This window comes from Anarhichas minor, unplaced genomic scaffold (genome assembly GCF_050575085.1).
Source record: "Anarhichas minor isolate MPS153535 unplaced genomic scaffold, ASM5057508v1 ptg000102l, whole genome shotgun sequence".
In the NCBI taxonomy this organism is placed as follows: Eukaryota; Metazoa; Chordata; class Actinopteri; order Perciformes; family Anarhichadidae; genus Anarhichas; species Anarhichas minor.
Genome location: NW_027466548.1, coordinates 471,487 through 494,764, shown reverse-complemented (window position 1 = coordinate 494,764; position 23,278 = coordinate 471,487). Strand labels below are relative to the sequence as shown.

General features: G+C 39.3%; 1 protein-coding gene across 1 annotated transcript in view; it reads left to right on the top strand.

Moving 5' to 3' along the window:
• il1rap (interleukin 1 receptor accessory protein) overlaps positions 1-23,278 on the top strand; it is a 38,057-nt gene that overhangs the window by 7,028 nt on the left and 7,751 nt on the right. The window contains exons 2-7 of the mRNA XM_076082789.1: positions 10,376-10,461; positions 17,434-17,629; positions 18,407-18,490; positions 19,777-19,984; positions 20,353-20,518; positions 21,131-21,202. Coding sequence (XP_075938904.1) covers positions 10,376-10,461; positions 17,434-17,629; positions 18,407-18,490; positions 19,777-19,984; positions 20,353-20,518; positions 21,131-21,202 — 812 coding nt within the window. The remainder of the gene's footprint in view (positions 1-10,375; positions 10,462-17,433; positions 17,630-18,406; positions 18,491-19,776; positions 19,985-20,352; positions 20,519-21,130; positions 21,203-23,278) is intronic.

Below are 23,278 nucleotides of genomic sequence, written 5' to 3'. Positions count from 1 at the left end.
AGGAACACTTCATCCTTCAGTTTATCACAAACATTCAACATCAACACATAAAGGAACACTTCATCCTTCAGTTTATCATAAACATTCAACAACACATAAAGGAACACTTCATCCTTCAGTTTATCACAAACATTCAACATCAACACATAAAGGAACACTTCATCCTTCAGTTTATCATAAACATTCAACAACACATAAAGGAACACTTCATCCTTCAGTTTATCACAAACATTCAACATCAACAAATAAAAGAACACTTCATCCTTCAGTTTATCACAAACATTCAACATCAACACATAAAGGAACACTTCATCCTTCAGTTTATCATAAACATTCAACAACACATAAAGGAACACTTCATCCTTCAGTTTATCACAAACATTCAACAACACATAAAGGAACACTTCATCCTTCAGTTTATCATAAACATTCATCATCAACACATAAAGGAAACACTTCATCCTTCAGTTTATCACAAAAATTCAACATCAACACATAAAGAAACACTTCATCCTTCACTTTATCACAAACATTCAACATAAACACATAAAGAAACACTTCATCCTTCAGTTTATCACAAACATTCAACATAAACACATAAAGAAACACTTCATCCTTCAGTTTATCACAAAAATTCAACATCAACAAATAAAAGAACACTTCATCCTTCAGTTTATCACAAACATTCAACATCAACACATAAAGAAACACTTAATCCTTCAGTTTATCATAAACATTCATCATCAACACATAAAGGAACATTTCATCCTTCAGTTTATCACAAACATTCAACATCAACACATAAAGAAACACTTCATCCTTCAGTTTATCACAAACATTCAACATCAACACATAAAGGAACACTTCATCCTTCAGTTTATCACAAACATTCATCATCAACACATAAAGGAACACTTCATCCTTCAGTTTATCACAAACATTCAACATCAACACATAAAGAAACACTTCATCCTTCAGTTTATCACAAACATTCAACATAAACACATAAAGAAACACTTCATCCTTCAGTTTATCACAAAAATTCAACATCAACAAATAAAAGAACACTTCATCCTTCAGTTTATCACAAACATTCAACATCAACACATAAAGGAACACTTCATCCTTCAGTTTATCACAAACATTCAACAACACATAAAGGAACACTTCATCCTTCAGTTTATCACAAACATTCAACAACACATAAAGGAACACTTCATCCTTCAGTTTATCATAAACATTCATCATCAACACATAAAGGAACACTTCATCCTTCAGTTTATCACAAACATTCAACATCAACACATAAAGAAACACTTCATCCTTCAGTTTATCATAAACATTCATCATCAACACATAAAGGAACACTTCATCCTTCAGTTCATCACAAACATTCAACATCAACACATAAAGGAACACTTCATCCTTCAGTTTATCATAAACATTCAACATCAACACATAAAGGAACACTTCATCCTTCAGTTTATCATAAACATTCAACATCAACACATAAAGAAACACTTCATCCTTCAGTTTATCATAAACATTCATCATCAACACATAAAGGAACACTTCATCCTTCAGTTTATCACAAAAATTCAACATCAACACATAAAGGAACACTTCATCCTTCAGTTTATCACAAACATTCAACATCAACACATAAAGAAACACTTCATCCTTCAGTTTATCACAAACATTCAACATAAACACATAAAGAAACACTTCATCCTTCAGTTTATCACAAAAATTCAACATCAACAAATAAAAGAACACTTCATCCTTCAGTTTATCACAAACATTCAACATCAACACATAAAGAAACACTTAATCCTTCAGTTTATCATAAACATTCATCATCAACACATAAAGGAACACTTCATCCTTCAGTTTATCACAAACATTCAACATAAACACATAAAGAAACACTTCATCCTTCAGTTTATCACAAAAATTCAACATCAACAAATAAAAGAACACTTCATCCTTCAGTTTATCACAAACATTCAACATCAACACATAAAGAAACACTTCATCCTTCAGTTTATCACAAACATTCAACATCAACACATAAAGGAACACTTCATCCTTCAGTTTATCACAAACATTCAACATCAACACATAAAGAAACACTTCATCCTTCAGTTTATCACAAACATTCAACAACACATAAAGGAACACTTCATCCTTCAGTTTATCACAAACATTCAACATCAACACATAAAGAAACACTTCATCCTTCAGTTTATCACAAAAATTCAACATCAACAAATAAAAGAACACTTCATCCTTCAGTTTATCACAAACATTCATCATCAACACATAAAGGAACACTTCATCCTTCAGTTTATCACAAAAATTCAACATCAACAAATAAAAGAACACTTCATCCTTCAGTTTATCACAAACATTCAACATCAACACATAAAGAAACACTTCATCCTTCAGTTTATCACAAAAATTCAACATCAACAAATAAAAGAACACTTCATCCTTCAGTTTATCACAAACATTCAACATCAACACATAAAGAAACACTTCATCCTTCAGTTTATCATAAACATTCATCATCAACACATAAAGGAACATTTCATCCTTCAGTTTATCACAAACATTCAACATCAACACATAAAGAAACACTTCATCCTTCAGTTTATCACAAAAATTCAACATCAACACATAAAGGAACACTTCATCCTTCAGTTTATCACAAACATTCATCATCAACACATAAAGGAACACTTCATCCTTCAGTTTATCACAAAAATTCAACATCAACAAATAAAAGAACACTTCATCCTTCAGTTTATCACAAAAATTCAACATCAACACATAAAGGAACACTTCATCCTTCAGTTTATCACAAACATTCAACATCAACACATAAAGAAACACTTCATCCTTCAGTTTATCACAAAAATTCAACATCAACACATAAAGGAACACTTCATCCTTCAGTTTATCATAAACATTCATCATCAACACATAAAGGAACACTTCATCCTTCAGTTTATCATAAACATTCAACATCAACACATAAAGGAACACTTCATCCTTCAGTTTATCATAAACATTCAACATCAACACATAAAGCAACACTTCATCCTTCAGTTTATCACAAACATTCAACAACACATAAAGGAACACTTCATCCTTCAGTTTATCATAAACATTCATCATCAACACATAAAGGAACACTTCATCCTTCAGTTTATCACAAAAATTCAACATCAACACATAAAGGAACACTTCATCCTTCAGTTTATCACAAACATTCAACATCAACACATAAAGGAACACTTCATCCTTCAGTTTATCACAAACATTCAACAACACATAAAGGAACACTTCATCCTTCAGTTTATCATAAACATTCATCATCAACACATAAAGGAACACTTCATCCTTCAGTTTATCACAAAAATTCAACATCAACAAATAAAAGAACACTTCATCCTTCAGTTTATCACAAAAATTCAACATCAACACATAAAGAAACACTTCATCCTTCAGTTTATCACAAAAATTCAACATCAACACATAAAGAAACACTTCATCCTTCAGTTTATCACAAAAATTCAACATCAACACATATAGGAACACTTCATCCTTCAGTTTATCACAAAAATTCAACATCAACACATAAAGGAACACTTCATCCTTCAGTTTATCACAAACATTCAACATCAACACATAAAGAAACACTTCATCCTTCAGTTTATCACAAAAATTCAACATCAACACATAAAGGAACACTTCATCCTTCAGTTTATCACAAACATTCAACAACACATAAAGGAACACTTCATCCTTCAGTTTATCATAAACATTCATCATCAACACATAAAGGAACACTTCATCCTTCAGTTTATCACAAACATTCAACATCAACACATAAAGAAACACTTCATCCTTCAGTTTATCACAAACATTCATCATCAACACATAAAGGAACACTTCATCCTTCAGTTTATCACAAAAATTCAACATCAACACATAAAGGAACACTTCATCCTTCAGTTTATCACAAAAATTCAACATCAACACATAAAGGAACACTTCATCCTTCAGTTTATCACAAACATTCAACATCAACACATAAAGAAACACTTCATCCTTCAGTTTATCACAAAAATTCAACATCAACACATAAAGGAACACTTCATCCTTCAGTTTATCACAAACATTCAACAACACATAAAGGAACACTTCATCCTTCAGTTTATCATAAACATTCATCATCAACACATAAAGGAACACTTCATCCTTCAGTTTATCACAAACATTCAACATCAACACATAAAGAAACACTTCATCCTTCAGTTTATCACAAACATTCATCATCAACACATAAAGGAACACTTCATCCTTCAGTTTATCACAAAAATTCAACATCAACACATAAAGGAACACTTCATCCTTCAGTTTATCACAAACATTCAACATCAACACATAAAGGAACACTTCATCCTTCAGTTTATCACAAACATTCAACAACACATAAAGGAACACTTCATCCTTCAGTTTATCATAAACATTCATCATCAACACATAAAGGAACACTTCATCCTTCAGTTTATCACAAACATTCAACAACACATAAAGGAACACTTCATCCTTCAGTTTATCACAAACATTCAACATCAACACATAAAGGAACACTTCATCCTTCAGTTTATCACAAACATTCAACAACACATAAAGGAACACTTCATCCTTCAGTTTATCACAAACATTCAACAACACATAAAGGAACACTTCATCCTTCAGTTTATCACAAACATTCAACAACACATAAAGGAACACTTCATCCTTCAGTTCATCACAAACATTCATCATCAACACATAAAGGAACACTTCATCCTTCAGTTTATCACAAACATTCAACAACACATAAAGGAACACTTCATCCTTCAGTTTATCACAAACATTCAACAACACATAAAGGAACACTTCATCCTTCAGTTTATCACAAACATTCAACAACACATAAAGGAACACTTCATCCTTCAGTTTATCACAAACATTCAACATCAACACATAAAGGAACACTTCATCCTTCAGTTTATCACAAACATTCAACAACACATAAAGGAACACTTCATCCTTCAGTTTATCACAAACATTCAACAACACATAAAGGAACACTTCATCCTTCAGTTCATCACAAACATTCATCATCAACACATAAAGGAACACTTCATCCTTCAGTTTATCACAAACATTCAACAACACATAAAGGAACACTTCATCCTTCAGTTCATCACAAACATTCATCATCAACACATAAAGGAACACTTCATCCTTCAGTTTATCATAAACATTCATCATCAACACATAAAGGAACACTTCATCCTTCAGTTTATCACAAAAATTCAACATCAACAAATAAAAGAACACTTCATCCTTCAGTTTATCACAAACATTCAACATCAACACATAAAGAAACACTTCATCCTTCAGTTTATCATAAACATTCATCATCAACACATAAAGGAACATTTCATCCTTCAGTTTATCACAAACATTCAACATCAACACATAAAGAAACACTTCATCCTTCAGTTTATCACAAAAATTCAACATCAACACATAAAGAAACACTTCATCCTTCAGTTTATCACAAACATTCAACATCAACACATAAAGAAACACTTCATCCTTCAGTTTATCACAAACATTCAACATCAACACATAAAGAAACACTTCATCCTTCAGTTCATCACAAACATTCATCATCAACACATAAAGAAACACTTCATCCTTCAGTTTATCACAAACATTCAACATCAACACATAAAGGAACACTTCATCCTTCAGTTCATCACAAACATTCATCATCAACACATAAAGAAACACTTCATCCTTCAGTTTATCACAAACATTCAACATCAACACATAAAGGAACACTTCATCCTTCAGTTCATCACAAACATTCAACATCAACACATAAAGAAACACTTCATCCTTCAGTTTATCACAAACATTCAACATCAACACATAAAGGAACACTTCATCCTTCAGTTTATCACAAACATTCAACATCAACACATAAAGGAACACTTCATCCTTCAGTTTATCACAAACATTCAACATCAACACATAAAGGAACACTTCATCCTTCAGTTTATCACAAACATTCAACATAAACACATAAAGAAACACTTCATCCTTCAGTTTATCACAAAAATTCAACATCAACAAATAAAAGAACACTTCATCCTTCAGTTTATCACAAAAATTCAACATCAACACATAAAGGAACACTTCATCCTTCAGTTTATCACAAACATTCAACATCAACACATAAAGAAACACTTCATCCTTCAGTTTATCACAAAAATTCAACATCAACACATAAAGGAACACTTCATCCTTCAGTTTATCACAAACATTCAACATCAACACATAAAGGAACACTTCATCCTTCAGTTTATCACAAACATTCAACAACACATAAAGGAACACTTCATCCTTCAGTTTATCATAAACATTCATCATCAACACATAAAGGAACACTTCATCCTTCAGTTCATCACAAACATTCATCATCAACACATAAAGGAACACTTCATCCTTCAGTTCATCACAAACATTCATCATCAACACATAAAGGAACACTTCATCCTTCAGTTTATCATAAACATTCAACATCAACACATAAAGGAACACTTCATCCTTCAGTTTATCATAAACATTTATCATCAACACATAAAGGAACACTTCATCCTTCAGTTTATCATAAACATTCAACAACACATAAAGGAACACTTCATCCTTCAGTTTATCATAAACATTCATCATCAACACATAAAGGAACACTTCATCCTTCAGTTTATCATAAACATTAAACATCAACACATAAAGGAACACTTCATCCTTCAGTTTATCATAAACATTCAACATCAACACATAAAGGAACACTTCATCCTTCAGTTTATCACAAACATTCAACATCAACACATAAAGGAACACTTCATCCTTCAGTTCATCACAAACATTCATCATCAACACATAAAGGAACACTTCATCCTTCAGTTTAGCATAAACATTCAACATCAACACATAAAGGAACACTTCATCCTTCAGTTTATCATAAACATTCATCATCAACACATAAAGGAACACTTCATCCTTTAGTTTATCATAAACATTCAACATCAACACATAAAGGAACACTTCATCCTTCAGTTTATCATAAACATTCATCATCAACACATAAAGGAACACTTCATCCTTCAGTTTATCATAAACATTCATCATCAACACATAAAGGAACACTTCATCCTTCAGTTTATCATAAACATTCAACATCAACACATAAAGGAACACTTCATCCTTCAGTTTATCATAAACATTCATCATCAACACATAAAGGAACACTTCATCCTTCAGTTTATCATAAACATTCAACATCAACACATAAAGGAACACTTCATCCTTCAGTTTATCATAAACATTAAACATCAACACATAAAGGAACACTTCATCCTTCAGTTTATCATAAACATTCAACATCAACACATAAAGGAACACTTCATCCTTCAGTTTATCATAAACATTCATCATCAACACATAAAGGAACACTTCATCCTTCAGTTATCATAAACATTCATCATCAACACATAAAGGAACACTTCATCCTTCAGTTTATCATAAACATTCATCATCAACACATAAAGGAACACTTCATCCTTCAGTTTATCATAAACATTCAACATCAACACATAAAGGAACACTTCATCCTTCAGTTTATCATAAACATTCAACATCAACACATAAAGGAACACTTCATCCTTCAGTTTATCACAAACATTCAACATCAACACATAAAGGAACACTTCATCCTTCAGTTCATCACAAACATTCATCATCAACACATAAAGGAACACTTCATCCTTCAGTTTATCACAAACATTTATCATCATACGTAGTTTTACTTCTTTTTTTAGCTGAAGAAGTGTAATTCTGTCTGGTTGATCAAATGTAAACAAACAGGAAGTGCTGCCGTAACACGCTGTCATCGTTTCTTACTAACCGCTGTGATAAACGGACACAGGTCTGCAGATATGAGTCCATGTTATTGATCATGGATCAGGTTTCTCCTGCAGCTGATTGATTCTAGTTTACAGTCTTCAGGTTGTTTGTTCAGCAGCTCAGTGAGTTTATTATCTTCCTGTTGGACTCTGGGACGTTGTTAGTCTTCATTAGGGGACGGGGTCCTAAACCCTCACAGACCACCAGACCTCCTCCTATTTTTTCAGTTTATTTTCCTCCAATGAATCTTGACATGATGTCAGTGAAACCGCAGGAAACACAAAGCTTCACGTGTTAAAGCTGCATCCTCTCTAGTGTCCACCAGGGGGCGACTCCTCTGGTTGTATAGAAGTCTATGAGAAAATGACTCTACTTCTCTCTTGATTTATTACCTCAGTAAACATTGTAAACATGAGTTTATGGTCTCAATCTCTAGTTTCAAGTCTTCTTCAATACAGCATGATGTTCATTTAGTACATTATGGTCCATTTAGAGTCACACAGACCATAAAGCAGGGGATGCTTTAGGGTGGGGCTACACAGTGATTGACGGGTCTCTAGCATATGGCGTCTCTAGCAGAGACGCCATATGCGTCTCTAGCAGAGACGCATATGGCGTCTCTACGTCACTCCTCCTCCGTCCAGATATGGTCACTTCCTGTTCGCTGGTTGAGAAAAAAACAAGATGGTGACGGCTGACGTATTGTTCATAACCTCCTCTTCTCCTGGATCTGTACTGCTCATCCTTCCGTTTGTTGTTTGACCCTCATGAGGCTCCGCAGTGAAAAACAAAAATGAATCTCCATCTTTTAAACTCTACAAACTGAATCAGCAGAAAGACAAACATGAAGATGAATGTTGTGAAGAAGAAGTCCGTCAGCGTTGATGTTCAGTACAGAAGAAAACTGCTGAGTGTTTGTTTGTGTGAACGAGCTCCTGAAAACGACTAATGAACTACCCAGAATCCTCTGGGGCAAGATAACTGGATGGTTATTGTCGTGTGTGTGTGTGTGTGTGTGTGTGTGAGAGATGGATGGGTTGTGGAGCAGCTCTGGTTCTGAATGTCCCTCCTGGGATCCACTAGCTATGATCCTCCACATTATCTCTCCGTCTGTCTGCTCTCTCTCCACCTCAAATGTTCTATTATTTTGAAATATGGAATGTGGAGACACCTCTTCCTGTCTGAGCTGTTGAGATATTTCCACTCACAAGATGATTCATATATAAATAGTTTATTATAACCAGCTGTTTTGGTTGGAACAACATCCTGTTTCTTCTGACTTCCTTTGTAAGAATAGATCTTCTTCTGCAGCAGGAAACTGAGCTCTTCTTCAGGGCTCTTAATGTCCTCGTCCATCTCGTCCTCGTCCATCTCGTCTGTTTATTTCTTGTCGTTGTGTTTTGATGAAGCGAACAAATAGAAAAGAAACGTTCACTCACTCTGGAGATTTAAAATATTCGCAGACGCTTCAGTTGGTGAAACCTGAACTAAAAAGATTTAAAAGTTTCTCATGAGTCTGGAAGAATGTTTTATATGTGTGTGTATATATATATATATATATATATATATATATATATATATATATATATATATATATATATATATATATATATGTATATATATGTATATATATATATATATATATGTATATATATATATATATATATGTATATATATATATATATATGTATATATATGTATGTATATATATATATGTGTGTATATATATACATATACACAGACTCCTGGTAGAGAAGCCGTGAGGTTAACATGAATAAAACTTCTTCATTTCTGTCACACGAGAAGTGATGAAGATGAAGAGATGAACGAGAGCTGAAGGTCGTTATCATCTGTCTCGTCTCCCGTGACGACCAGACGAATGTGATTTAATCTGCTGCTGAAGCTCATTTAATCATCGTCTTCAGATAGTTAGCAGATGTTTAAGGAGTAAGTAAGTTTGAAGGCGTCGTTGTACAGATAGAAACAGCAGCTGTTCCACACGTAAACATAACGTCTAATGTACAGATGATGATGAAGATATATATATTTAAAACGGCACAAACGGTGTTTCTGTGACGTGTTGTCATAGTGATTCATTGATTCTTTAGTAAAAGAAGTAGTACCACTATAATCACCTCTACATAGTACTTGTATGTAATGTTTCATCACTGATCAATGTGAGAATCTGTTTATGGAGTATTTGTATTATTATTGACAGAAATATTGATACTTTCCGATTTGTTTGTGAAAATATGTATTTCAGGTTTTTTTAAGTCGGATTTTATCGTCAAAAACAGCTAAAATGTTGTAATAACACGTTCTCTCCGTCTCTCTGCAGGGCGTCCTTCATCTCCACCCTCCTCTTCCTCCTGCTCGTGGTGGGCGGGACTACTCCGGCCGTCAGTCAGTCCAGTGAGGCGTCAGGTATGTGACGGCTGTGACAGCCGCGTCGTGATTGGAGCTCATTAGAGGAACAAATCAATACAAATCCACTTCAGGCTGACTGGAGGGAATTCCACCTAAAAAAAACAATCCACTTTCTACTTCTCACCAGCACTTAAACATGTCAGGACACATGAAGGTGAAAGAAAAGCATTTTTATATTGTTATAATCGGTGAATCAGTAAATTCTAAATTTGTAGAACCGTCGCGTTGTTTTGTTTCTAAATATAAAACTTCTCATGTAAATGCAAACAAACAGAGCAGAGCTGCACCACAGGATTTCTTTATATATATATATATATATATATATTTTTTTTTTATTTACAGATGGAAGGTATACAGTCTCTGTGGTTCATGAGGTGCAGCTCTGCAGAAGTGGGGTTAATTAAAAACCAGAGCTGGAGAAAGGATGGCTGCAGAGAGGAAGGTCATTTGTAACGCTTTCTGAGAGTGTGGGGGGGTATGAATAAATGTGAGGTGAGGAGGGGAGCAGATAGTAAAGGGGGGAGGGGGGTGGTCTGATAAATGAGATGAAACGTGAATGAATCCTTTGGGGGAAACTGTGTTCTTGTGTTAAATGTAGCTTTACATTGAGTAAGGCCTCTGGGGAAATTGTATTCTTATAAAATTCATGGTTTAAAAATTCACACAATACAAAGAGTAATAATAAGTTTCCTTCAACATATTTTAACGCACATTTTGCAGTAGCTCATCAGAAAAGCAGTATAAAACAGCAAAAATCTTAAATTGTAGGTTTTTAGGTGGTTTTTGACTTTGTAGAAATAGAGTTGATGTATTAATGGGTTATATAAACATCTAAGATGAATAAATAAAGTAAGGATAATCAACTAAGCTGAAAAAAATAAACTATTATTATTAATCCCAAAGTTGTAGTCTAAGGTAACTCCTTGTAAAAGCTTCTGTTCATATAAGAAAACTAATAAGAATAAATGAGGTATGTCATATTTATTCGTACATTCGTATTAGACAAAACACAGCAAATGAGCTCTGAGGGGTCGAATCCCTTCATCACTATAATGCCCATTACTGATTATAATATATATATATTCTCATTATAACATGTTCACTGTAGTCACAGAGCAGACAACCTGTCTGTAGTCACAGAGCAGACCACCCGTCTGTAGTCACAGAGCAGACAACCTGTCTGTAGTCACAGAGCAGACCACCCGTCTGTAGTCACAGAGCAGACTACCTGTCTGTAGTCACAGAGCAGACCACCCGTCTGTAGTCACAGAGCAGACCACCCGTCTGTAGTCACAGAGCAGACCACCCGTCTGTAGTCACAGAGCAGACCACCCGTCTGTAGTCAAAGAGCAGACCACCCGTCTGTAGTCAAAGAGCAGACCACCCGTCTGTAGTCAAAGAGCAGACCACCCGTCTGTAGTCAAAGAGCAGACCACCTGTCTGTAGTCAAAGAGCAGACCACCCGTCTGTAGTCACAGAGCAGACTACCTGTCTGTAGTCACAGAGCAGACCACCCGTCTGTAGTCACAGAGCAGACCACCCGTCTGTAGTCAAAGAGCAGACCACCTGTCTGTAGTCAAAGAGCAGACCACCCGTCTGTAGTCACAGAGCAGACTACCCGTCTGTAGTCACAGAGCAGACCACCCGTCTGTAGTCAAAGAGCAGACAACCCGTCTGTAGTCACAGAGCAGACCACCCGTCTGTAGTCACAGAGCAGACCACCCGTCTGTAGTCACAGAGCAGACCACCCGTCTGTAGTCACAGAGCAGACCACCCGTCTGTAGTCACAGAGCAGACAACCCGTCTGTAGTCACAGAGCAGACAACCCGTCTGTAGTCACAGAGCAGACCACCCGTCTGTAGTCACAGAGCAGACAACCCGTCTGTAGTCACAGAGCAGACAACCCGTCTGTAGTCACAGAGCAGAAAACCCGTCTGTAGTCACAGAGCAGACCACCCGTCTGTAGTAACAGAGCAGACCACCCGTCTGTAGTAACAGAGCAGACCACCCGTCTGTAGTCACAGAGCAGACTACCCCGTCTGTAGTAACAGAGCAGACCACCCGTCTGTAGTCACAGAGCAGACTACCCCGTCTGTAGTCACAGAGCAGACCACCCGTCTGTAGTCACAGAGCAGACCACCCGTCTGTAGTCACAGAGCAGACCACCCGTCTGTAGTCACAGAGCAGACAACCCGTCTGTAGTCACAGAGCAGACAACCCGTCTGTAGTCACAGAGCAGACAACCCGTCTGTAGTCACAGAGCAGACAACCCGTCTGTAGTCACAGAGCAGACAACCCGTCTGTAGTCACAGAGCAGACAACCCGTCTGTAGTCACAGAGCAGAAAACCCGTCTGTAGTCACAGAGCAGACCACCCGTCTGTAGTAACAGAGCAGACCACCCGTCTGTAGTAACAGAGCAGACCACCCGTCTGTAGTCACAGAGCAGACTACCCGTCTGTAGTCACAGAGCAGACAACCCCGTCTGTAGTAACAGAGCAGACCACCCGTCTGTAGTCACAGAGCAGACCACCCGTCTGTAGTCACAGAGCAGACTACCCGTCTGTAGTCACAGAGCAGACTACCCGTCTGTAGTCACAGAGCAGACCACCCGTCTGTAGTCACAGAGCAGACCACCCGTCTGTAGTCACAGAGCAGACCACCCGTCTGTAGTCACAGAGCAGACAACCCGTCTGTAGTCACAGAGCAGACAACCCGTCTGTAGTCACAGAGCAGACAACCCGTCTGTAGTCACAGAGCAGACAACCCGTCTGTAGTCACAGAGCAGAAAACCCGTCTGTAGTCACAGAGCAGACCACCCGTCTGTAGTAACAGAGCAGACCACCCGTCTGTAGTAACAGAGCAGACCACCCGTCTGTAGTCACAGAGCAGACTACCCGTCTGTAGTCACAGAGCAGACAACCCCGTCTGTAGTAACAGAGCAGACCACCCATCTGTAGTCACAGAGCAGACCACCCGTCTGTAGTCACAGAGCAGACTACCCGTCTGTAGTCACAGAGCAGACTACCCGTCTGTAGTCACAGAGCAGACCACCCGTCTGTAGTCACAGAGCAGACTACCCGTCTGTAGTCACAGAGCAGACTAAAGACAGTAAAAGTTTTATTTACTTTTTTCTCATATTTGCAACATCCGACACATTTATTACACAGCAGCTTTTATACAGAACTAAACCTGCATGACAATATGTTACAGATGGATGGAGAATGTGTGTGAGGTAGAGGGGGAGGGTAGAGTGTGTGTGTGTGTGTGGGGGGGGGGGGGCGTTGTTACTGTAGATGGATGGATGGATAGTGAGGGAGGAGGAGGAGAAGGAGGTGGATGGATGTTGGGCAAGGTTTTAATAGAAAGACTAATACTCTGGGCAGGAAAACCTGACAGGTCAATTACACACACACACACCTTTAAACCACACACACACACATGCACACAGTACAGAAGGTGTAGAGAGTCTCCATTAATCCAGCATTCAGTGTTCAAACTGAGGCTCTGGACCCAACACCAGCCGCTGTTCCTCAGTTTCGGTCATCAATTAACTAATAAATTTAACTAATAAACTTCTTCTTTCTGAAATGTAACTTGATGACACACATATCTGAAAATAAAATATTGAATACAAAAAATGTAATATTAAAATGTACATCTGGTCTTGCAATGTCTCGATAGCGCCCCCTATTTATTAACCTCGATCTACAACATGTTGTAGATAAATGTCAAATATGGAGATGAACTAAAAATGTCTGTCAGCGTAACATGAAGTCGGACATTTTTAATATTAGGGACACTGTTATCATTTCAAGCCGCTGTTTTAATGTTAAAACCTTTGTAATGATATTTTGCACTTTGCAACATTGTTGCCGTGGTGACGAAAACACACATTTTGCCATTAAACTGTAAACTTGTAAAATCTAGCGTGCTTTGTCCAATCTGCTCCAAATGTCTCCAGCATGATAAGAGTCCAGGCCTGAGGACATATACATGTCAATAATGACTCATAGCCCCGCCCACTATGCCTAAGATCGACCGAGGCTCGGGAGGTGCACCTTTTAATTTACAATCGTACTATTATTTATTTTCAACATTTATTCATCTGATGATTAATTGATTAATTGTTAGTCATTTAGTCTATAAAATGTCAGAAATAATGAAAAATGACCATCGATTTCTGAAAGTGCTGACTGGTTTTATTTTTATTTAAAGGACATTGACGGGTTTCCAGTGATCGATGATGTTCTTGGCATCTTTGAGCAGTTTCCAGTAGATCTGTTAGAGGTTTTTAATTTCTGAAGTAGTCAAATCGTCTGTTTTTAGGAAGGTCTGGGGAGTTTAAGAGGTACTTTTTCAGACTTGATGCAGCATGTGTATCTAACAACATCAGTGATGAAGGAGTCTGTGGTTTTGTCTATAAAGAACACGTTAGTCATCACTATTATTATCACGTATTGAACAGTCATCGTCTTTATCCTCCCATCTAATTCCTCACCCATTATGAATGAGGCCTTTTTAAGACCTGAAGAGTGTGCTGGTCTCTTATTTGATTGATTAGCTGAAGACTGAACTCTTGATTCATTGCCCAAACCGTTCGTCAATCAAATCAATTTAGATGATCAATCGGCGTTTTAGTCTTTCTTCCAATTTGAGGATTTGCTGTTTTTATTTTTAATACTGTCATCAGCTACAAATGTTTTCTCTTCCTCGTGATAAATATGTTGTCATGTAGAGCGGTTATAAATACTACATTACCCATGAGCCTCAGCAGATGTCACCACAGAAAAAATAACAAGAAGAAGTTTTATGATATTCAGAACAATGAGATTGTTTAAAATCATCCAATGTCCATCAAACTTCTACAAACTTGAATTAACTTCTAATCAACTCTTCACCCTGCAATCAGCTGCACAGTAAAACAACCTGAAGCATTCTGATTGGATGTTTCCTACAGCAATGCTCTCTGGGACATAGTTGACTTCCCTCCTAAAGTTGTTTCTGATCCATTTGTATGAGGATGTAATGGACTTTGCTGGATCTCATGAAGCTCTGTATTAGACTTTGAGGTGTGCCTCAAGGCTCTTATCTGGATCCTCTTCTGTTTACCTTGTACGTGTTACTTTCCCTAAAAATACATAAATAAAACTATTTATAGGTAAATAGTCGAGAAACCGACAGCAATCTGGAATTCAACCAGAGACCTTCTTGTTAAATGGTTTGCATCTCATCCACCAGGCCACTGGACGGCCTATAAGTTGTTTTAAAGGTAAATCATATCACTTCTATGCAGATGATATTCAGTTATACATCTTACAACATTGCAACGTTGTCTAAACATCTATAGAAATAGCTGGTTGATAATTATCTACTGCTTAAATTAATTTGCACGTCAATATATTTATTTTAACTGTTTTTGTCGTGAGTACTTTCACACAAAACAATAATATTATGCAATAAAAAGGCAACACAAATAAAAGCATCAACCGATCAAGTTGTGCGGAACGAGTTGCATCATCTTATATTTAACGACATCACAGAGACTCCGTAGTCTGAACCAAGAAGGCAAACTTTATTTATTCTTTCAACCGTGACAAAAAGCTGCGCAAAGCACATCCATTCCTTTCATTCTTAATTTTCACAATAAAAGCTTTAGACATAATATTTTGCAGGAAGTATTTAGCATTTTGTGTTGTTTATCTGTCACGTCCCCGCTGTATAAAGGCCTTAATGCTGATAAAACTGAAGTCTTTACTTCTGCACCAACTGGCCCTGTCACTAAATATGTGCTGACTCTGTACGTTTATTATTCACCTTGTACTCAAATTACACATTTGAAACTGTCTTTCTGTTCGGTCAGAACCTGCAACGTCAAAAGTAGTTTGAATAAATGTAAAATCAGAAGTTCCTCTGAATTCAGAGGCTTTCCCAGCCCGACAGAAATAAAGCATCAGCATGTTCAGAAAATGTTCGGTGTTCGTGTTTTTAATGGAGCAGCTGTCCTCCGAGCTTCAAGCCTTTTAACGAGATGGAAGTGTAACAACGTTGTTCCGTTAACGAGCTGTTTGATTCCCACATAAAAGCTCTAAATCAGAGCTCAACCACCTGGACACAGCCCAGAGAGAGAGAGAGACATGTCCCTCTGCTCCTCCGTCAGTCCACTCAATCATTGTATAATTATCATGAGTTATTAAAGAACTTCAGAACAACAGCCACTCGTTTTTTGGCTCCGACACTAAAGCACTGAATCACGTCAAAGACTTTACAAGATGATGAAGAACAGCTCTGATGGTGAATGGAAACTGAGAAATGGAACAAAGCACTTTAAAAAAGTGTCGGCTACAACCATGTTTACAATAATGTTAAAGGAGCTGAGGTGTGAGACGTTGACCTGGTCACTGGGAGACTTTCAGGGTTTATCACTGAAGTGGTCTAATCCGTGAAAAACGTCAATTCCCAGGAGCAGAGAGCTGCTTGTGGCTGAAGAAGAAGTTAGTTCCTCATACTGGTTACAGCGCAAGCCACATAATATAACAATAATACCTTTATGTATAGAGCACCTTTTAAAAACAAACATGACCACAACGTTGGCGGTTCGACTCCAGCTGCGGAAATTTGTTGCACATTATCCTCTTAGGCCCGATCACACTGAGACACGTCACAACACTCGCAAATTACTTTAAAAACGCCTCTTGGCAAAACAGCTGATGAGCCAGTGGAGCAACCGAACGTCCAAATGTAAATAACGGTCGAACACGTCGTACCAACTTTTCTTTTCTGGTGTAATCTGATTATTCAGCTCGAATCCAAATCTGAACAGAACTTTAATTTATTGTGCATTAATGAGTCCGAGTTATATTTGGATGAAAATACTTAAACATAAAGGGAGTTAGGTTCAGGGACTATTTTGTTACTAACATTAGGCAGATGGATACACTGATGATGAACCCATCTTGTCTCTCCCTCAGAGCCCATGTGCTACGACTGGGGGGAGTCCAGTGAGGGGGCGGTCGCGGTCCTGGAGGGGGAGGCCGGCTGGCTGTCCTGTCCTCTCTTCTCTCACCCCTCCGTCTACAACTACACCTCCACCCAGAGCGCCGGACACAACTTCTTCTGGTATCGCGTCCCCGAGGGCCACGACCTGGAGCAGCCGATCCCGTACAGGTACAACGGGAAGTTCTGATCAGTGTCCAATGGAACCACAGACTGTTTACAGGAAGTGGACGTAGTCGTGGTGACATCACTCGTTGGTTTGTGGACGTTTTGAAGCCTCGAGTTCGGCCTTTTGGCAGCGCCATCTTGTTATTTTTGCAACCAGTGAACAGGAAGTGACCATATATGGACTGAGGAGGAGTGACGTAGAGACGCCGTATACGTCTCTGCTAGAGACCTGTCAATCACCATGTAGCCCCGCCCTAAAGCATCCCCTGCTTTATGGTCTGTTTGACTCTAAATGGACCATAATGTACTAAATGAACATCATGCTGTATTGAAGAAGACTTGAAACTAGAGATTGAGACCATAAACTCATGTTTACAATGTTTACTGAGGTAATAAATCAAGAGAGAAGTAGAGTCATTTTCTCATAGACTTCTATACAACCAGAGGAGTCGCCCCCTGGTGGACACTAGAGAGAATGCAGCTTTAACACGTGAAGCTTTGACTTCACTTAAAGAACCGGAGGTTGTCTTCTAGTTAGAACCTTAAGAACCAGGACGGATGGACAGACGGACCTCTCCGTCTCCATCTGAAGAAGCAGCCTGGAATCATTCAGACCAAGTGAGACCCTCTGAGAGTTAACTGACTGATGAAGTGCAGCCTAACGATTTCCCTTCCAGACACGATGTATGGTGTTTTGGAGGCGAGCAGCTCAATTCAGTTAGTTCTAATTAGATCTGATTTACGCCGGTTTCGGAGTCTAATGTGGTTTCTTGTCTGCAGCTGGCGGATCAGCAGAGACCGAGACAGACTGTGGTTGCAGCCGGCGACCGCCAACGACTCGGGACAGTACATCTGTATGCTGAGGTAGGTTTTTGTTCTATTAAGTCCAGACCGGATCAGCAGTTCAGGGATCAGATCTGCTTCTGCTGATCTCGGCTTCGGAAATCCTCCGCCATTAATCAGCTAAAGTGTCTCTGAGAGCGTCCTCAAGACCCGTCAGCTGGCAGCGGTCCAGAGGAGCAGGATTCATTTCCTGAGAAGTGAGACCCTTCTCAGGGAGGGGGGGGGGGGGGCTGATAGAACGTGAAGAACACAAAGCTGCATCTTTAGATGAGTGTTTGAAGAGCGCTGCATGTTGGCCGTCCTCCAGAGTCATGTGATCAGCGTAGCGTTGGTGTAGACTGATTGATGGTGAACACGGAGGACTCAGCCTGCAGCGTAGATCCAGATGTTTGGAGCTCTCAGTTTTAGTTGTATTCACATGTCTGCTGGTATACTGCAGATCTATGAACCCCAAAATAAAGTGATTTAGCTGTGATTTAATTGCAGTAAACGGATAAAAAGGATGCAGAAATAACGACATAATGAAGCCGATTAGTAAAAGGTTTTGAATTTATTCTCTGTCAGGTCCGACCGCAGGATGACAAACAAACAACTTGTAAAACTTGTTTTCTGAATGAAGTCTGGATCTATTGGTGCTATGCTATGCTATGCTAACGTTAACGGTATAAATACAGCAATAACATGTACAACGTCTGTCCTGTCTGTCACTCTAAACTCTGATAGACCTTCACAACAGAGTTTAAATATTGTAAGAATATATAATATAAAAATAATTTATAAGAATCCTGAATCCTGAAAGTCGACTTTGTTTTCACTAAAAGTTTAATTTGTGTTTTGGTGTAAAAACAATATTAAAGAAGTAAACCATGTTTAAACCTGATCACTGCTATCTGCTGTGTAAAGCACACACACACACACACTCTCACACACACTCTCACACACACTCTCACACACACTCTCACGCACACTCACACTCTCAGACACACACACTCTCACACACACTCTCACACACACTCTCACTCACACATGCACACACACACACTCTCACACACACTCACACTCTCACGCACACTCTCACACACGCACACACACACACACACACACACACACACACACTCTCTCTCTGTCAGTGTCTCCATCAGAGCTGTGATCTGACCTTCATCCTGATGAAGATCTCTGCAGGATGTTTGTGACTCATGAAGAAGAAGAAGGAAACACCGACGATGACTTTAATACATTCAGCAGAAGAAGAGATCTGGTTTTCTTTTCCTGTGTGGTCAGCAGTCACTTCCTGTTTCCTTCTGCAGAAACCAGTCGTCCTGCAGTAAGAGCGCCATCCGTCTGAAGGTCTTGCGGCCGGACGAGGTCGTGCGCGACCACGACTGCGAGCCTCCCGTTGCCGTGGCGCCCACGCCCACGGTCATCCCCTTTCAGACGGGGGGGGTCCTCGACTGTCCCCACCTGAAGGACGCACGCAAGATGGCCGACGGAGAGACGAAGGTCACCTGGTCCCATGTGAGACAAATCTGTCCCTCCGTGTCTCTGATAGATGGATTAGTAGTTCTAGTGAGACGATGAGACGTGTTGGACATTTAGTCTGTCCACACATCTATTTACAGTCCTGTCTCTCTCTCTGACCTGTCTGTCTCTCTATCATGTCTCCCTGTCTCTCTGTCTGACCCGTCTACCTGTCTCTCTCTCTGTCCTGTCTCTCTGTCTGACCTGTCTGCCTCTTTGTCTCTCTATCATGTCTTTCTCTGTCTCCCCGTCTCTCTCAGTGTCCTGTCTGACCTGTCTCTCTCTGTGTCCTGTCTGACCTGTCTCTCTCTGTGTCCTGTCTGACCTGTCTCTCTCTCTGTCTCCCTGTCTGTCCTGTGTCTCAGAGGTGTTATAAGGACCCTTTCGTCAGCAACCGTCAGCAGAAAGGAGACACACTCCAGATCCACCTCATGTTGGGTCCTTATCAGGGTTTATACTTCTGTAGAGTCCAGTACGAGAGGACGGGGAGAACGCTCCACTTCACCAGGAGCATCAACGTCAGCGCCGTCTGTGAGACAACACATACTACTACTGACAATACTACTACTACTACTACTACTACTACTACCACCACTACTACTAATGCTACTACCACTACCACTATTACTACTACTACTGCTACTACCACTACTACTAATGCTACTACTACTACCACTACTACTACTGCTACTACCACTACTACTAATGCTACTACTACTACTAATGCTACTACTACCACTACTACTACTGCTAATACTACTACTACTACTACTACTACTACCACCACTACTACTAATGCTCCTACACTACTACTAATGCTACTACCACTACTACTACTACTAATTATACTACTACTACCACTACTACTAATGCTACTACACTACTACTAATGCTACTACCACTACTACTACTACTACTACTAATGCTACTACACTACTACTAATGCTACTACCACTACTAATACTACTACTACTACTACTACTACTACTACTACTACCACCACTACTACTAATGCTACTACACTACTACTAATGCTACTACCACCACTACTAATGCTACTACTACTAATGATATTACTACTACTACCACTACTACCACTACTGTACAGACATTAACCAATGTAACTCTGTTTTATTCTCTCAGCTCCACCTTCTTTGCCAAAACTACCCAGCATCCTCCACCCGGGAAAAGACCAGGTCTACCCTGTCAGACAGAGTAAGTGGACAGAAGTGTGTCCTACATTACGGGGACAGCTGACTGTGTCCTACATTACGGGGACAGCTGACTGTGTCCTACATTACGGGGACGCCTGAGTGTGTCATACATTACGGGGACGCCTGAGTGTGTCATACATTACGGGGACGCCTGAGTGTGTCATACATTACGGGGACGCCTGATTGTGTCATACATTACGGGGACGCCTGAGTGTGTCATACATTACATGGACGCCTGAGTGTGTCATACATTACGGGGACACTTGACTGTGTCTTACATTACGGGGACACTTGACTGTGTCATACATTACGGGGACACTTGACTGTGTCTTACATTACTGGGACACCTGAGTGTGTCATACATTACGGGGACACCTGAGTGTGTCTTACATTACGGGGACACCTGAGTGTGTCTTACATTACGGGGACACCTGAGTGTGTCTTACATTACGGGGACACCTGAGTGTGTCATACATTACGGGGACACTTGACTGTCATACATTACGGGGACACCTGAGTGTGTCATACATTACGGGGACACTTGACTGTCATACATTACGGGGACACTTGACTGTCATACATTACGGGGACACTTGACTGTCATACATTACGGGGACACTTGACTGTCATACATTACGGGGAGACTTGACTGTCATACATTACGGGGAGACTTGACTGTGTCTTACATTACTGGGACACCTGAGTGTGTCATACATTACGGGGACACCTGAGTGTGTCTTACATTACGGGGACACCTGAGTGTGTCATACATTACGGGGACACTTGACTGTCATACATTACGGGGACACTATACGTCCTCGAGGACTCGTAGATCAGTGCAGATGACAGTCAGCGGTTGTTGTTGAAGGATGCGGGCGTCACAGTGACGGAGTGGTACAGCAGAGCTGATCGCTGCGCTAATTTGTTATTGATCAGAAACGATTGCTGAATTATAAAAGACAGAAAGAAAAAGATGATTCAAACTTTACTCTAACTTACTGTAACACACTGAAGAGTTAAACTGGCATTGCTGTAGAGGACGAGAAGAAAAAGAAGCTTTCCCAAAACTACTGATTCATACAAACTTTTACTTTAATCACATTTATATACTTTTACTTCAGTGAGGTTCTGCAGGAACTTGTAGTTTACTTGTAGTGGAGTATTCTCCCAGTGTTGTATCAGTACTTTGACTGCAGTCGCGTGTCTGAATACTACCACCGTTAACCAGCCGCTCCTGTCAGCCGTACAGTGACTGCAGTGCTTCCAGATCTCCAGCAGTGTTGCTGTCTTTTTATGCTCCTCCACCTGCAGCTGGACTCTCAGCTCATAAAGCTGCTCTGGCAGTGATGGAGAGGCGGCTCCTGCTCTGCCAACAACTGCTTTTAAATTGGTTTTCCTGAGAGCAGCTCGGAGGAGGTTCAACATTCACACAGTTGATTGTCCGTAGAGAATTAGCGGAGGCTGCAGGAGCTCATCCAATAAAACGGAACAAGCCGCGCTCGTGTGTACAGACTCACGTCACTTGTGTTAATTAATACATCAGATTTATTGAGCGATCTACATACTGCAGTGTTTCATGTTCTTCACTGTTTGATGCTTTGTTCTTATTGTGACGGTGAGTTCATTACCAAAGTTTAAGACTTCAATGTGACAAATTTCATCTTTTTGAAAATAAAAACACCTTTTGATGCATCAGACGACAATCTGAGGATTTCTAACCTAAAACTAACTAAAGCTTTTTTAAACTTTCATGTTAATCCCTCTGTTATAAAACAAATATGCCACACATCACAAGGGTTGATGGTTCAACCCTCGAGCTCCTCCTGTCCTCATGTGGAAGTGTCCTTGAGCCAGGCACATAGACCAGAGCCTCTGTTTGATGTGACTGTGACATTTATTTAGTTGGAAAGTCAATCTAACGATCGCAGAGACACACAATGACATCAAAGAGACACAAGGCAACCACAGAGAGACACAAGACAACCACAGAGAGACACAAGGCAACCACAGAGAGACACAAGACAACCACAGAGAGACACAAGACAACCACAGAGAGACACAAGGCAACCACAGAGAG